At 50.0% G+C, this 16,724-nt stretch overlaps 6 protein-coding genes across 6 annotated transcripts; 3 read left to right on the top strand and 3 right to left on the bottom strand.

The window, feature by feature from the left end:
* Positions 1-2,830: 2,830 nt before the first annotated feature.
* PGRI_028650 (forkhead domain protein) lies at positions 2,831-6,559 on the bottom strand (the record flags this gene model as incomplete). Its single annotated transcript, XM_040790578.1, has 1 exon — positions 2,831-6,559. One exon carries the CDS (start codon positions 6,557-6,559, stop codon positions 2,831-2,833), a length of 3,729 nt encoding a protein of 1,242 aa, XP_040647531.1.
* A 785-nt stretch (positions 6,560-7,344) lies between these two features.
* Positions 7,345-8,197, top strand: PGRI_028640 (uncharacterized protein; the record flags this gene model as incomplete). Its single annotated transcript, XM_040790577.1, has 2 exons — positions 7,345-7,822; positions 7,905-8,197. 2 exons carry the CDS (start codon positions 7,345-7,347, stop codon positions 8,195-8,197), a joined length of 771 nt encoding a protein of 256 aa, XP_040647530.1.
* Positions 8,198-8,680: 483 nt separating this feature from the next.
* PGRI_028630 (cyclic nucleotide-binding domain-containing protein) lies at positions 8,681-9,919 on the bottom strand (the record flags this gene model as incomplete). The annotated part of the gene is made up of 1 exon (XM_040790576.1): positions 8,681-9,919. The coding sequence occupies one exon, from the start codon at positions 9,917-9,919 to the stop codon at positions 8,681-8,683; it is 1,239 nt and encodes a 412-aa protein (XP_040647529.1).
* Positions 9,920-10,955: 1,036 nt separating this feature from the next.
* PGRI_028620 (carbohydrate-binding module family 48 protein) lies at positions 10,956-12,709 on the top strand (the record flags this gene model as incomplete). Its single annotated transcript, XM_040790575.1, has 3 exons — positions 10,956-10,978; positions 11,047-11,179; positions 11,396-12,709. 3 exons carry the CDS (start codon positions 10,956-10,958, stop codon positions 12,707-12,709), a joined length of 1,470 nt encoding a protein of 489 aa, XP_040647528.1.
* A 512-nt stretch (positions 12,710-13,221) lies between these two features.
* PGRI_028610 (ELL-associated factor) lies at positions 13,222-14,397 on the top strand (the record flags this gene model as incomplete). The annotated part of the gene is made up of 1 exon (XM_040790574.1): positions 13,222-14,397. One exon carries the CDS (start codon positions 13,222-13,224, stop codon positions 14,395-14,397), a length of 1,176 nt encoding a protein of 391 aa, XP_040647527.1.
* Positions 14,398-15,002: 605 nt separating this feature from the next.
* Positions 15,003-16,001, bottom strand: PGRI_028600 (uncharacterized protein; the record flags this gene model as incomplete). Its single annotated transcript, XM_040790573.1, has 1 exon — positions 15,003-16,001. The coding sequence occupies one exon, from the start codon at positions 15,999-16,001 to the stop codon at positions 15,003-15,005; it is 999 nt and encodes a 332-aa protein (XP_040647526.1).
* Positions 16,002-16,724: the final 723 nt, after the last annotated feature.

The following is a 16,724-nucleotide window of genomic DNA, read 5'->3' as shown; positions in this document are numbered from 1 at the left end:
ACATCTCAGACCTCGAAATGTATCAGAAATATCACGCATGCCAAATGGCACAGGCATTCTCGAATGAACGCCATATGGCCAGCAAATCGAATTGATAGTCCAGCTGAGCCTCTCTCTCTCATTAGATTCGAGCTTGTGATGATGGCCGTGATGAGGGAGAAGATCTTATCCTCGATGTGGCCAAGCCCAAGATTCAATGGCTGCTACTGCGAGACTGCGCACCAGGTTATCCATTTGTTGGATAATCGCCTCAGCACTGAGCATCTCAGACCTCGAAAGGTATTGGAAATACCATATATAGCGAGCTCGGCACACGCATTCTCGAATGAACATATGAGGTTGGTACCGGGATAAGCTCTCCGGAAGTGTAAGAGCCAAGCTAACAAATCACGCGAATAGTTCCACAGTTAGCTCGCGCTGGAGGCCCTTATGCTCACCACTGTAGCTGTGCCTGTGATGGCCTCTGTTGAAGTGAGAGCCGGAACGAATCTGCCTGTGGTCTCATTCCAGCTGAGATAAAGGAGTCTTCTTTGAGGTTACATGGTTCCTAGATCGTGATCTCTATGCTCACTCCCCGCTATTCCTTTGTTCGACTTTCTTCAAGCTCTCTTCAAGGCCTCTGCTCTGAGCTTCTCCTTCATAGCCTTTCAGATGTGGAGGCTGTATTTTGCCGGTCTGACTTTACGTCGCCCTGTTCATGATGATGGGGTTCTTCCCTTTCGTTTCTAAGAGGTAATGGGGATAGAACAAGGACACAGCTTACATAGGAAACGTATAACACATGTCGACTCGATGTTCTGTCTCAGCTTTCTCTTGGTATACTACACAGTATCGAGCGAGACAGTCATCCTACTTGAGGCAGCGTAAGTGGAGATTGCAGAACACCCCATGCAGTCCGCTTCCTCAAAGGGAAATCAAGAGAGTACATCTTATTCGATGACTTCGGAAAGGTGGCGATGGAAAGGCTATATCAATGACAGCCCTGTGCCATTCTTGGAGCTAGAACAACGCTCCGAACAAGGTCAGAAATGGGTGACTGTATCCATACCCATACAGACCTAGGTAGGTAAACTAAAGACATAACAATCAACATTACATTTTGCTAACTTTACCTAGTACGGGGAGAGATTCTTCTTATGGTTCGTTGTGCTGCGGGTCGACTATAAACTTCTCAGTCAATCTTCCACAGAGGTCAACCATATGCGTCTGCCATGTGGCCCTCATTTATGCTCGATAGCACCGTTCCAGACAATCAAGTCTCGACTATGGTCTCTCTTGCGGCTTACATCTTTCCATCTTACACTTACACCGAAACCGCAATCTCATTCTACAATCAAGCCCGATTTGACCTCATATATTGCCTCTGGTTCTACTTCCATGTCTCAAACAATGGATATGGAGACCGAGTCCCATGATTCGCGAGCCGTCCGTAGAATCCTGAGCTGATTCCGGACACTCGAATTCTGACGAGCGTTCCTACAAGCTTCCAGCAGCATCATCTATAGCGACCATCTCTTGAAGCTCGTCATGATAGCCCTCTCTTTCTGCGAGTTCTTCTTATAGCTGGTCCTATTGACAAAGCCTATCCAAATGACCCGGAATTGCGACACACGACCTGAGATATTTGCCTCGATCGCCTCGTGTATCAGTTTGATACCGTCTTGGCGCACAGCGAATGTCGGATGCTCCGACAGACGTACAATATTGGTTCCTACCTCTCTTTCTACCATGTCGACGATCCTGAAACTGTGGCAGGTGATGAGAGTCTCGTGGATTCCACACGGGGCAGCCCCGTTCGCGGCTGATATATTGGATATTGACGAAATACTCGAGTCAATGAATGGAGAAAAAGTTGATTTTCTGCTTATTGAAGCTATGTTCGGCATTAGGAATATTTGCCTCGATGTCTCGCGCATGCTTCTGGTAGGTAACCTCTTCGGCCCACAGCGAATGTCGGATGCTCCGACAGACAGCCTATGTGGGTTCCTATCTGTCTTCCTACCATGCTGGCGGTGCTCAAACCGTGGCAAGTGATGGGAGTCTCGTGGAGGCCACACAGGGGGTCAGTCCGGTTCGTGGCTGAGATAATGGGTATTGACGAATGCTCGAGTCAATTGAATGGGGAAGAAGAAGGCCTCATGTTGCGGTTGTTGAAGCTATGGTGCTATTTGTCATTATTTCGTGTGTGGTATCCAATATCGCAATGGAGATAGGACGTTGATTCGATAGGGCATTGAGATTTCGATTTGATGTTACCCTCACGCCGTTGTAATCTGTATACATTAAAAGTGAAAAATTATTGTAGTCTTAGATTCAACCGGTGTGTAACAGTCATTATTTGCAAGGGTAAATTCCAGAATTGATGTATTGAAGATGAAGATGTCAAGAATGGACAGATAATCTAGATATCGCCATTGAAAAAAACACAATATCCATATATAAATATCAAGTCCGGTCAATGTGAATGGTATTTCTATCATGAGCTTTTACGCTTTTATATCAGGCGACCGGTCGACGCCAGGAAAACAAACAGAAAACCAAATGGGGCCAGTTTGGAACCCTCTGCACCACTCCAAGTGGGCTATGAACAGCCTAAAGAGAACAAGAGCGACATAAAAAAAAATAGACAAGGCGCAAGCAGAGACGCCTGTCACAAAAACAGAGGGATATCATTAAGATTCAAAGAATCTAGACATGAAAACAAACAAAAATTGAGACAAATTGAACTGGGGGAAAGAAGGGGGAAAAAAGCAAAACCATAAGACTCGTATACTCGATAAGTCGTCAGGGAGGAAACCATACCCTCCACCAATACACATCACCAGACCATTCACTCTTCTTTCAAGCTTCCGACCAGATTGCGTAGCACGTCCATGATGACGGCTTCGTCTTTTGGTTCGCCGCCTGGGAAGGAGCTTTCTGTTGCATCGCCCAACACGCGTGCGCGCGCACTCCGAAGAACCTCCCGGATGTAGTTCTTGTCCTCGTAGTCTTCCATGAGAACAGCTTCAAAGTCATCGATTGCCTTATTTGCTCGCTCAGTGAACGAGGATGACTCTGATGGCCCTGGTACAGAGTTTTGCTGAACAGGGTGTTGCTGTTGTTGGTGGTGAGAGTGGGCCGGGAGGCCGGGAGGCGGATGATGTTGGTGCGGGTGTTGCTGCTGGTGCGGATGCTGCTGGTGCTGCTGGTGCTGCTGGTGCTGCTGGTGCTGCTGGTGCTGCTGGTGCTGTTGGTGCTGATGCTGCGGCTGGTGTTGGTGGTGAGATAGCGGGTGTTGCTGCTGAGGGGGATGCGACAGTGGCTGCGACTGGGGTTGGACCGGTGGCTGATGCTGCTGATGCTGATGCTGGTGTTGGAACTGTGCTCCACCAGGTGGGGGGTAGGCCCGAGGCTGCGGGTTGTTGTGAGGAGGTTGAGATGATGGCGGCTTTTGTTGTGGGTAAGGAGAATGATGCTGAGGTGGCCCCTGGGGAGGCCGTGGCGTCTGCAACTGTTGCTGCTGACCGCTTGGCGGGGCAGGGGCGGATGCGTAGGGCGAAGTGTATGTTGAAGGGATAGTCGCCGCGAATGCAGCTGGGAGGTTGTTGCGGAGCTGACTGGGGATGGGGAAGGATGCAGCAGGATTGATAGGCGGTACTGGTGTTGGTGCTGGTACCGACACGGGTGCCGACACCGGTGGCTGCGTCGCCTGCACAGGCGTGGGTGCCTGCGTAGGTGCGGGTGCAGAGGCGGGCATAGGAGCCGGAGTAGGTGTTGGCGCCGGTGACGGGATAGGAGCAGAGACAGGAGCAGGTGTAGGCACTGGCGGAGGTGCCGGTGCGGGTGCCGGCACCGGTGTTGCAGCTTGAGGCGGGGCCGGAGCAGGAGCAGAAGCCTGAACCGGGGGAGCAGGAGGAGGAGCGGTAGGTGCAGGAGCAGGGGCCTTCGATGGAGGTGGATAAGGACTGGAATGTGGTGGTCCTCCCACATTAACAGACGCCGGGAACGGAGCGGGTGGTATGGAAGGGAATTGGAAATGCTGCGGCGGATTTGGCACCGGCGGTGGGCCCTGAGGGGGTGGTGCATAAGAGTGGGACATAGGCATGTACTGCTGGGGAGCAGGCGCAGGAGGGTGAGACACCTGCGGCGGCGGCGAAGGGCGTCGTTTCTTTTCCTTCTCGACCGACGCGCCGGGAATAAGCTGCCATGACCAACCCTTACCATCTCGCTCTGCGTGCATGAACAAATGACCGTTTCCATTCAGGTTGTGCCGTACACTGGATGTCCAACCCTCAGTCTCACACTTGAAGCGGAAGTACGGATACTTCAATTTTAGGGCACGGTAGATCTGCTTCAACGTCATTGGCGTGCCGGCTTCCGTCAGAGCATCAAAGATGAGAACGGCGTAGTTGTACGGAGGTTTTGCCAGATCCTCGGCATTGTACGCAGACTCCGGAGGATAGTTGGGAGATGGTGACCGTGATGGTTTGCGCTTTTTGACCGGTGGAGGTTTGACATATTCCTGGGGGGGCTCTGCAGACATCTGGCCGCCTTCTGTTGAGGGAAGTGGAGAATCCATTGGTGTTCCGTCTGGCTTCTTTCTCTTGGTGTACTTCCGCTTCTCGGATGGCTTTGGCGACTCGGGGACGACAGATTCTTTGGCAACTGTCTTCCCGGCCTTGGGTACTTTGGGTGGAGGTGGTGTGATACCTCCGTTGGCCTCACGTTTCGCTGCATTTTTCTGCTCCCGAGCAAGCTCAGCTCGCTCGCGCTTGGACATGATTCCATCTTTAGGAGGGCGTCCTGGTCCCCGGCGACGGGCCGGCTGCGAATCGTTATCCCCAGTCTCAATAGAATCCACTGTCTGAGACGATTTAGAATCCTTTGTCTTGAGGATGATCTTCTTTGAAGGTTCCCTGCTCTCGCCGCTGTCGCTTCCCAGTCTCTCGGATTCATCAACATCGTCATCCATCTCGATCGAAGCACGGGCATCTTTCTCTTCTTCCTCCTCACGTTTTTCTGCCATCTTTTCTTCCATCCGGTCGGCTCCAGTTTCGCCGATGGGAACATCTGGTAGCAAAAAGCGGATGCGCACGCCTCCAATCTGGATGTAATCGCCGCTGTGTAACGGGCGAACCTGTCCCGGTGATAGCCAATCAGCCCCAATGAACGCTCCATTGCGTCCCATTACTTCCATTTCAAACAAATTACGATCAAAGTTGTATGAAATTCTGACATGCCTTCGAGAAATCCCTCGATGGCCTGCGGCACTGCCGTCAACAGTCGTTGGGGGGTGGATTGGAATGGTGGGACAAGAATCAGGGGATGGAAGCAAAGCTAGCGCATCAACGGGCTTTGCGTCTCCGTTACCATCTTGCAAAGACTGCATTGCAAGCGCATTGTAGTCGGTAGTTGACTGTAGCTGAGCCGGGTTTGCATGCAATGGCACAACAGCATCATCAAAAGAAGATTTTGAAGATCGTCGGCTCATGTTCATATTGTTTGGAAGATGCGGAGGAACATCTGGATCAAAGCCCATAATACCTCCCCGATCACTGACAACACTGCCCATCATAGCAGCACTTTCCTCCCGCTTCATGCGGTTGGGGGTATGAGATGTGTTTCCTCCACTTGAACTCTTCGCCCGAGTGCTGCGCACGGCCTGCCGGTACTGGAACTCTCGGTGATGGGCGGCACGGGCGGCGCGCACGTCTCGTCCTAGGATGAATGAGTAGGTATTGACATAGAAATGCCCATCATCAAACTCCAACTTGGCAAATGCTTGGATCTTAGGTTCTGATCCAGCAATTGAGGCTGCCATGTCTTGATATCCCAGGGCTGACAGATCGGCATTTTGCGACAGGAAGGCGGCTGTGAGCAGCTCGTTTTGCTGGAGAGCTTCAAATGCATTTTTCGGGGCCGCAGAAAAGTCCAAGGGCGGAAGGAGCGAGGGCTGGTCGTTGTTCAATTTCGGGTTCATGGGGTCGGACAAGGTATTCATGGCATCGGACGAACTGAATGTATGGCTCATATTGTGGTGTGCAGAATTTGTTCCCATGAGTCCGTCACCTATAGCTTTCCCATTGAGTAAGTCCTGAATCTCGCGAGATATGGAGGCGGTGTCCTGGTGTAAGCTCGGGTCGATGGGCGCGGGGTTTTGAGCGGACATGTCAAAAGACTGTGAGATCGAGTCGTCCATCTTAATATCCATATGACTATCCTGGTCCTCGTCCTGTGCAGGTTGTATTGTAGTCGGAGTAGAGTTTGTCGCAGGTTGGTTGCCAAGTAGTTGTGCTAGGAGCGCACTCGCGGCGCTCTGTGTAGTTGCATCTTGTTGATTTTGCGCAGGAAATCCGTTGCTATCTGAGCGTTCAGTCTTAATTGCGACGTCCGGGGCGGGCATGTTGGGAGTTGACGGGGCAGAATTATTCTGCATGGCGCGAATTGCGGAGTCGTCTCGAGGGTTGGAAGGGGGTGTGGTGTTCGGTGAGCAGCCATAGTCATACAGCGGGCTATCGGAGCCTGGGTCAGGCGGTCGATGGCCCACGGCTGGCGCAGTCATGGTCTGCGACGACATGACAGGCTGGTGCTGGGGAAGGGGAGAGGAATGAAGTTCCAGAAGGGAAGTTCTCAACTTGGGCCCGGGCGGTGAGCGATGGCCAAGTTGGTCGCTGCAGATGGCCGTAGTCACCGCTGAGGCATGTTTTTTTGGGGAGTTTTCTTGTTTTTCTGTAGATCTCAGTATTGCGATTTAACTTGATAATTTCACTTGAATCTGAAATTGTCAACAGTTGGAGAAATGGGAAGGAAAAGCCCCGATGATCTTCTTCCGGGACAAATTTTCTTTCCCGCCCCGCCCAAATCCATATTCTCTCCGACCTGATCCACCTGTACTATGGGTTCCTCACCGATTTTGTTGAGCCTAGATCTATATGACAATGCACTATGTTCCTATGCAATTGGTCTCTTTTTACTGCTGTAACTTCACGTTACCTCAGTCTATTGTCTTTCCAAGGTTAGTGGACTCGACTCTAATATTCAGTGGTTTGCCTCTATAATAAGGTGAGGGGAAACCATAACAGCAGAGTTAGTACTTTAGACAAATCCCTATGAAGTCCATATGTATCATATGCAAGGGGTGTATAGTAATACATATTCTGGGGAAGTAGAGTATATATAGAAACCAATCAACTCGTCAACATGTACTTCAAATGTAAGGTTGTATATTGAGATCTTATCGCGATAAAAAAAAAAGCCACCCTCTCGACCCCAACCCAACTGGATCTACATACCTTAACCTTCACCTATACTTACACCTACACCTATAGGTCTACGCACACACCTACATACTCACAAACCAAAATGGCCCCAAAAACCAAAAAACCTGACCCAAAAACCCAACCAAAGACCACCCCCAAAACACCAAACTGGCCACCCCTCCGCCCACTCCTCCCCGCCGCCGATCTAACTCTAACCCCCCTCCTCACCGACCAAATCTACCTAATTCGCAATTTCCTCTCAGGCACCCTGTGCAAAACCTACGCCTCCTTCCTCGCCTCCCTACCTCTAACAACAACACCGGGAACACCCAAGAAAGACGAAGCCCTACGCGTCAACGACCGGTTCCAGATCGACGATGCACGATTCGCAGAGATGCTATGGAGCACGACAGCGCTGAAAGAGCTTGTCACGACGCGCTTTGAAGACGAGTCTGACGGGTCCGAAGATGAGGATTCGCTTGCTGAACGCGCACGACAACTCTGGGGCGGGGAGCCATTGGGCTTGAATCCTAATATTCGGATTTATCGATACTCTGCGGGACAATTCTTTGGACAGCATTGTAAGAGCTCTTTGGATAACCAAGCATTTGGGTGCAAGCACTTGGATGCCAACGTTTTCATAGAAAACTAATCCAATCGCAGACGACGATTCCAATAACATCACCCTCCCCCCACCGAACTCGCGCTCGAAAGCAACACCCGCACGCACAACTTGGACACTCCTTATCTACCTGACATCATGTACAGGCGGTGAAACAGTCTTCTACCCTGAGCCGACGCGCGCGAATCGCAATCCGGAGCCGATAGCTGTTGCGCCGGAGGTTGGGATGGCGCTGTTGCACCGACATGGAGATCATTGTATGCTGCATGAGGGGGCTGAAGTTACCGGGGGGGAGAAGTGGGTTTTAAGGAGTGATTTGGTTGTTCCGAGGTGATAGATGATATACTAGTGATTGCATTTGGGCAGTTTGGACATAGCATAATCGTGGGCAGGTTCCTACGCGACTTCGACCTGGGGTTTGGGTATATAGACATGCATATGGGAATTTCGAATTGGGAAACACGGGTTCTAATCATTCTGCTGGATCATACCTAAGTATTGGAGGGTCCAAGTGAATAACATAGCAAAAGGAAAATATGAACAAGGACGACAGTAGGTCCCTGTCACAGATCACAGGCACGCATAAAAGAGACATTTGTAGATACAGGTCAAATAGTCGTAAAGAGTGGAAAATTTGCTGAGAAAGAGATGGGAGACAAATAATGAACATGAAAAAAAAAGGTTAGATCATCAGTTATTGGGATAGGTAGCATGCGAGTTTGGAATTCAATGTGACAGATGACAGAGCTGGATCTCGCCAATGAAGAGTCTAAATTCCAGGCCCAAAAATCCCCAGATTCAATTTCATTGTATCATATCACATTGCTTTGGAGACAGGAGATTTCTCCCCATCCAATTCATACTCGGCGCCTCTCATCATGCCCTCCACGGGACCGAGAAGCCGCTTGAATCCATCCCGACCCAACCGTGCCACCTTCACATCTGTCTTGGTACTGATGCTTGCCTGGCGCGGCTTGTCGTCCAGCAAGGCAAGCTCGCCGAAGTAATCACCTCGGCGGTAGTTCTTGACGGGCCCGGAGACACCGTTCTTGGTAGCCTCGGCTTCGCCCGATTCCAAAAGATAGAAAGCATCTCCAGGATCGCCTTCGTGGATGATGGTGGAATTAGCGGGGTACTTGATGGTGTCCAGCGCATCAGCGATCTTCGAGCGCTCATATGGCTTCAGAGAAGAAAGCAGCGGGACTTCCTCCAGGAAAGCCTCGTACATGCGACGACGTTGGAATGCTGAGTCCATTAGGATGCGGCGGAAGGTAATGCGGTCGAGGGCCCACAAATTGCTCTTTGGCTCAGTGGAGATCACAGTCGCAGCACGTGGGGCATTGTACATCAGAGCCAGTTCGCCGAAAGATCCTCCAGGTCCAATGCTAGCGACCTTGTTGCCCAATCCATCAGGGCCAGGCTGCACAGAGCCGGAGGAGTGGATATAGACGTCAAAGTTTCCCTTCTCCACGATGTAGAAGTAATCACCGGCGTCACCTTGGGAGATAACCTTGATATCCTTCGCAGGGATGGGCTTCTCAACGAGAGCGTTGAGGACAGTCAAGAATTGATCATCGTCGAGGTGGGAGAAGAGGAAATTGCTACTGACGGCGCTCTTAAGCCGGGAGACCTGTTCTTCAGTCTTTGGGTGGTGAGGAGGGGACCAGCTCTCCGAACCAGCTTCGGTGGGATTTAAAGATTCTGCTGAAACAGATGTCCGACGACCCAGCGCATAATTGCTAGGGAATCCTTGTTGTGCGGATCGTGCCGGGAGGGGGGCTAGCTCCCCCTCCTGTTCACTCTCCTCCTCTGCCGTATCCTGGAAGGGACTCCGACTGAACAACGATCTTCCCGCTTGTGGTCCTCCCTCCGCAAATGCAGTACCTCCAAATAAAGCAGTGCCTGGCGGCGAAGCACCGGTATTAGACTGTCGGAAGGTCAGGTCTGTTGGTGACGTCACTTCGAACTCGTCGTCGGAAATTTTTTGACTAGCAGATTTATCGCCAGCTCTAGTATTGATGACCGGAGTCAAACCCGGAGTAGAGTTTTGTGCCATGAGGGCGTTTGGGGGGGGTTTGAAGGCCGAAGAGGCCACAAGGTCCGGGGGTGGTTTGAAGCTAAGTGTGACGAAACAGAGGTTATATCTGTAAATTATAGAAAGGAATGGCTTTTAAAGGGATTGAGAGTCAAATGGAAAGTAGAGAGATGTAGGGAAGATAGTAGGGGAGAGGTGTAGAGTAGAAAGGGTAGTAATAAGGAAAGCAACGGAGGGGCAGACAGTGGGGAATTATTGGTTGGAGTCTATTTGGGTAAATGACTCTACTCTTTTTTTTCTTTTCCCTTTCATTCTTTTTTTTATGTCTCGGAAAGTAAAAGATAAATTAAATGAAACATTCTAAGAAAAAAAATACATGAAATTATAATCAGGTATTTACTTTTCAAAAGCTCTTAACTATTGACAATTCAAAGACGTTGAGGCAAAATGAGGGGTAGACAGGGAGAGACAGGTCTGAGCTTCGTCGATCATTTTTTTTTGGCTTCAAATTTCAGTTGAAAAGTGATCGACGTCACTCAAAAGGAAAGCTTTTTGAGACCTTCCAAGGGTCTTCTAGAACTACATATTCGCCACTACAGTGGCGGAACTCTGGATATGTCTAGGCTTATTCTGGATATGGTATGTCATGGACTTATTATTAAAATGTCACCTTATAAATTTGAATCACTTTTATAGCTTTCGAATATTCCTCTAGGGATGTTATACTTACATAAAATACTTAAATGACTTGGATTTTTTACCCCGTATATGAACAATTAAGAAACCCATCAGATATAAAGTACAAAGTCCTTATACCCTAAAGCTCTGTGGCGTCATGTCAAAAGACAAGTCTAGAACGGACGCATAGACCCAAGTCCCAGCCCCCTGAGATATCTGCATATTCCTATCTTTTTTTTTTCTATATCAAAATTATATAGCCGCTAATTCCTCCAGGGTCAGGAACTGGTCTGTGTCACACACCCCCAATTTAGCCCTTTTTTTCTTCTCTTCCCCAACCTCTTTTTTTTCTTTTCAATTTTCTCTACACAGCATCAAGATGGGAACTTTTACATTCAAGTGGTAAGTCAAGCTTCTAATGGATCTCTCGTGAGATCCTCGTGGGACAATGCTAAGACGGTTACTTGCAGGCCTGGCAATGCGAGTGAGGTGTTCGTTACAGGCACTTTCGATGATTGGGGTAAGACGGTGAAACTGGACCGGGTGGGCGACATTTTTGTCAAGGAAGTCACTATATCGCCTATACAAAAAGTCCACTACAAGGTATGGTCCTTAATATTCTTTTTTTTTTTTGACCCTCGCACCTTCCTCTTCCCTCTCTTCCCTTCTTCCCCTCTGTAGATTGGATGGCGGTGAGCCTTAGGCAACAGGCTATCTTCCACTGACGTCATCTGTGCCGCTTTCCCCATTTATATAAAGTCACCTTCCCGGGAAATCCCCAGGTTCATTACATTCAGTTCCTTTGACTGACTCACCAAGTTTGTTGTCGACGGTATTTGGACTACTGATCCAAACATACGTGAAGAAGAAGACGGGCATAACAACGTCAACAACGTACTTCTACCAGAAGAGATCAATTCCGCCCCCACTATGTCCGGCGTGACCCCTGATTCTACAACCGCGGCTCTTGCTGCTAACGTTCCCAAGGAGCCCAATGGAGATTTACCTGGTACATTCCCAGAGACTCCGGGACAGGAATCCGAACAGACCTTGTCCGTGGATCCTATCCCAGCTTCGGGGGGTTATGGCAACCCCGTCACCCTGAACCCGGGCGACAAAGTTCCTCATCACAGCGCCATCCATAACAACACGGTTGACTCGACTGTCACTTTGGACAAAGAGTCATATGAGAAGGGTCAAACTCTCCCTATTGACGGTCTCCAGAACAACGACGCTAATACTGGCGCTTCCCCATACGCTCTCCCCCCAATCACAAACAACATGATTCCTGAATCTAGTCTTCCGATGGGTGGACCTGCGCAACGCGCGGCTAGTGAAACCGAGCCAACTTACACTGGAGGTCCGGCGCAGCAGGCAGCGTTGGCTGATCCTGGATACCATATCCAGTCCGCTGGCCCTGACTCGACCACAGCGGCACTAGCTGCCGCCGTACCGCTGGAGCCAAAGGGCAAGCAGACTAACGGCGACAAGCCCGTCGATGAGGTTCCTCAGGTGGTGAAGGACTCGTTGGCCGAGGCCCACAAGGAACCCGAGGCTGCTGCGAACCAGAAAGCAGTCGACGAGAAGAAGGCTATCGAGGAGGAATTGCACAAGAAGGTCCATGTTGAAGAGTCCGCGGGTGCTCCTGCGCCTACCGTCACTGCGGCCACCCAGCCCGTTGCCCCTCTCCTCACTGTTGGTGGGGTAGATTCGGCGGATGTATCGCCACTCTCGACTCCTCCTCTCGGCCGCAATTTTGCTGCTTCTGCCCCAACTTCGGAGCCTGCCCCAACTTCGGCGCCAAAGGCCACTGAGCCCACTGAGCCGACTGTCACAACTGGCCCCGAGACTACCTCTACTGCCGAAGTCTCGGCTCCCAAGACTGAACCCGCAGCTCCCACTGTAACGACTGGAGTTGAGTCTACTCAAGCACCTGCTACTTCGACCGCAGAGACCGCTGGTCCCACTGAGCCGACTGGAACTGAGTCTACCCAGGTACCTCCTGCTTCCTCCAAGTCCGCAGAGCAGCCTCGACAGTCTCACAGCACTGAAGGTGCTTCTATTAATGGCGAGAAGAAAAAGAAGCACCGCCTGAGCAGCTTTTTCGGCAAGCTCAAGGAGAAGCTTAAGTAGACGGAAATTTCAAATTTCTGACATTGGAATACTTGATTCCAGTCCTGGGTGGTATAGTGGCTGTAGGAGCTGACCGATATCCCATGCTTTTTTGATGCGCGTTCTTTGTTCTGGATACCTCTTCCTGCCTTTACTGCATTGTATTCCTGCAAGCCGCTTTTTTTGTTGATGTCTCGGCTAGTAATTATCGTCTAATGGAAGTACCTTGTTTAATCGTTTTATGCCTAAGCCGAAGTCGGAGCCGAAGCCTGCGTAAAATGTAGTACAGAACTCGGAGTATATGTTGGAATATGAAACATAAGATCAAAAGATCCAATCTCCTGTCTTATCCTGTCTTAGTCTTAAGAATCTTAGAATCCAAGAGACTCAAAACCTACGAAATCTGAACCTATACATTCCCTTGTCAAGGAGTGGGGAGAAAGTCATTTCCTAATTCCGCTCTTCTCCACAACCCCGACTTTGACTTCCCTCTCATTCTCCCTTCTTCTCTCTACACTTCTGGGGTTTCAGCAATGGCTACCCCCACATTATCCATGATCGACCCGACAAAACAGGCCGAATACCCAATTGTTCTGGGGGAAAGGCTTCGAAATCCAAACGCGAGCCGTCTAATCAACGTCAACTACAACCACAAGTCCAAGTCCGCCACCTCACAACAACGTTCGGTCATCACACAATCCCGATCGTCCGACCTCTATGACCTCACCGTTACTGATAAGGCCCCGAATGCCGATCAAACATTGACCTATTCATACAAAGGCAGCGAGGACTCGAGTGAGCGGGGCCTGGTTCTGATCTTCGACCCGGACCGGAAAGTCTTTGTTCTGGAGCCGGTCTCGACAACCTTGAACTTTAATCTACGGTCGGCTCCAGGAAAGACGGAAAAACAGGTCCGCGAGCAATACGAACAACTACAGATAAAGGAAGAGGATGAACCAGCCTCAGGTGAAGACCGACACGGAGGGAGCACCAGCGAGGACGAGGGCCCGGCCGATGATAGCAATCCTTACGACTTCCGACATTTCCTTCCGAAGAATCGCCGAGAGGATGACAAGCCAATCTCAGGCCACAGCACCCCAGAACCTGCCACTAGCAGGGCCAACACACCATTAATACCAGCCGCCAAACCTGCGCCCAGACCTCGACCCACAACACAAACAAACCCGCTGCGACAGACGAAACCCCCAGCAAAACCACCAGTTAAAGCACATGTGAAGCCGAGCGAGCCTGTCAGCTATCCCGACCCACCTGAGCATGAGCAATCCCGCTCGCCGTCCGATGCAGGCACGGGCTCACAACAGACTGGGCAGTCTCCCAGCTCGAACATTATTGTTGACGGAGACCTCATTATTGATATGGGATCCCCACCTCCGTCGCGCCCATTCGTCGTGAACCGGGCTTACTTCTCGTCCAATAATACCCCAGAGGAGGATGGGGATGAAGACGTTGGAGAGTTTAGTTTACCTTCCCCGGTCGGGAATACAGCTCCCCCTACGTCCTCAGAACATACAGGCACGGCTACTCAAGAGGATGAATTGGAAGACGATGATGCTTTGGCGGCGGAGATGGAAGCCGCCTTCGAACAAAGTGCTCGTGAAGAGGAAGCTCGGAGCCACCATTACACACAACCCACGACCAGGCAATATGTTCCCAGTGACGATGAGAGTGAGGTTAGTGAGGAGGAGTAAATGTCCATTTAGCATTTTGTTTTTGTCGCATCTATCAGCGTGGCGCCAGGACGGGCTTTTATTCCAAAGTACTAGATACCAATTGTAATTTTTTTAGGGAATTTTCGGAATGTAATTGCATATCAATGACCAATGGGATTTACACAATTCATTCAACTTATCTTCCTTTCATATATAATATCACAATTTAATGGCTCTTGTAAGTGTAATCCCTCAGCTCTTACATTGAGGCGGATAAATGCTTCCGCTCGGAAAAGCCATTGTTCCGACTAAAAGCTTCCCTTGTCGGCTACGTCAATACGGAGATCGTAAAGCACGAACTAGTTGTACGCCCTCTTGTGGCTCATTAACAGACCCATGTTGATGGGATGTGGATTGGTTTAACAATGAATGAGGTTGAAGCTCCGCCGATATATTAAAAAAAAAAAAAGTCGGGCAGCCACAGATGAGCAGCTATGATAATTTGAAAGATAAAGATGAACAACACTCCAGAGGTGCACCTGAGTTGGCGCAAACAGCTCTCTCAAAGACCAGCGCTTGTATCGATGTAGCTAACCCAATCTGGGTTTCTCATTCTCTGTTCCTGGCAGTCTAGCTCGGGCACGTTACTGCGGTACCTTGCTCTCTGTTGGGCGCGAATTCGAGGCTAGCAGTGAAAGATGAGTGACCGAGAGAAGATCGCTGATGTTCGTACTGCCATCTTTTGATAATGCCGAACCGCCTACCTCTTCTAGATCCCGTATGAGTTTTTCAATCTTCTCTCCCCGGCCGCTTGCATGTAAGATATTGCCAATGGCAGCATGCAACTGTAAGTGCTTAGCTCTAGGAAGACTAAAGCGAGGGTCGTGGCTAGTCAATGTTACAATCCTGTTGCTGGGTAGTAGGGGTATGTAGCCAGATCCGAAGCGTGGGAATAGTTTGAGATGGTAGCAATTAGGAGTCGTGGTGTCCTCAAAAACAAAGTGGAAGAGACCGAACTCTTCATGAATCGGGGTGGTCATCATCATAATATCATCCTCTCGATTCACGTCTTCTGGTGACATATTAAGGGTGGAGCGGAGGCTTGGGAAGTAACGAAAAATGGTTGCCCACACCTGAGAGGTTTCCCGCCTTTCGTCGTCGTTCGTAAAACTTCGAAGGGCGAACGGAAGAATGTGAACAGCTCGTAGAATGCCGGTTGGTTCGCCAGGAGGGGGGTGGTCATTTGAGCTCCACATCTTCGTTATTGTACACCGATACCCTTCTCGTTGAAGGCAATTCCGGCAAAGTCGTTCTTGGTCATTTCGACTTACTGGTGTGATATCAAGGGAGTTCGGATTTTCAACCGAATCGTCAAAGCCGATACGGGGGGATGGGGTGATAGCAGGTGTCATTCCACCCTTGGACAGCAAAGGGCGGAGCAAGCCAGTATCAATGCTAGCGGCTAGCTGACGAAGTTCCTCATCGCTGCGACAACCGGAGACATCCTCTGATAGATTGACCTGCCCATTCAGGGGGAGGTATCTAAAGCAAGTCTCAACAAACTTTTTCGTGTCGTCGCCGTGTCTAACGCTTGGGAACGGCTTGGGCGAGCTGCCCCAGGGCTTCGCTCGTCTGTCTGCCATCTACGGCGGTACCTACATGTTGAACACCGACATCGACGAGGTGCTTTACGAAAATGGCAAGGTTTCCGGCATCAAGGCGACGATGAAGGACCGTGACGACCAATCCGAACTTGTGAGTGTCGCGTCCAAGGATAACTTTGCCTCGGCGAAAGTAGAAAAGTCAGCGGACGAAACGGTAGGGCTGAGACTTGCTGTCGACAGTGTGGACAACAAACAAATGGCCAATGTACATGGCTGAAGATGTAGATGATGTTGGCCGTTGGAGATGTGAGTAAGAAAAGTGATAGAGAGAATAAAAGAAGACAAGAGTCAAAGTAGAATAGTAATGGGGAAAGTCAAAAATTATTTCAGAGATTGGTATGTTGTATATCCGATGCCTAAAAAGAAAGTGACAGGCTCAGTGTTACAAGCGTGGACGGATCAGGTGACTCCCTGGTCACGTGCTCGGAGGATCCTCATTGTACCTGGGTAGCTAGCAGAGATAGTCACAATATCATCATCCCTACTATCATAACTTTCTGTACCAGATTGGTAGGTAGCACGTCAAAGTTACGATTCAGCGGGTCCCCCCTGAGCCCAGACAAAAATTTTCACAACATCCTTCAACTGGAAGCATACCAACGACAACGTCGCGCCTTGCAGGTTATCTGATATTGCTCGATATCTGTGCAGCTCTCCGTTGTTACATATCGTTTATCCCTAACCTCCTTCTTTCCAATTCTC

The sequence above is a fragment of the Penicillium griseofulvum genome, assembly GCF_001561935.1.
Source record: "Penicillium griseofulvum strain PG3 chromosome Unknown contig_80, whole genome shotgun sequence".
NCBI lineage: Eukaryota > Fungi > Ascomycota > Eurotiomycetes > Eurotiales > Aspergillaceae > Penicillium > Penicillium griseofulvum.
Note: the sequence above shows the minus strand (reverse complement) of the source record. Positions and strands in the feature narration are given on the sequence as shown.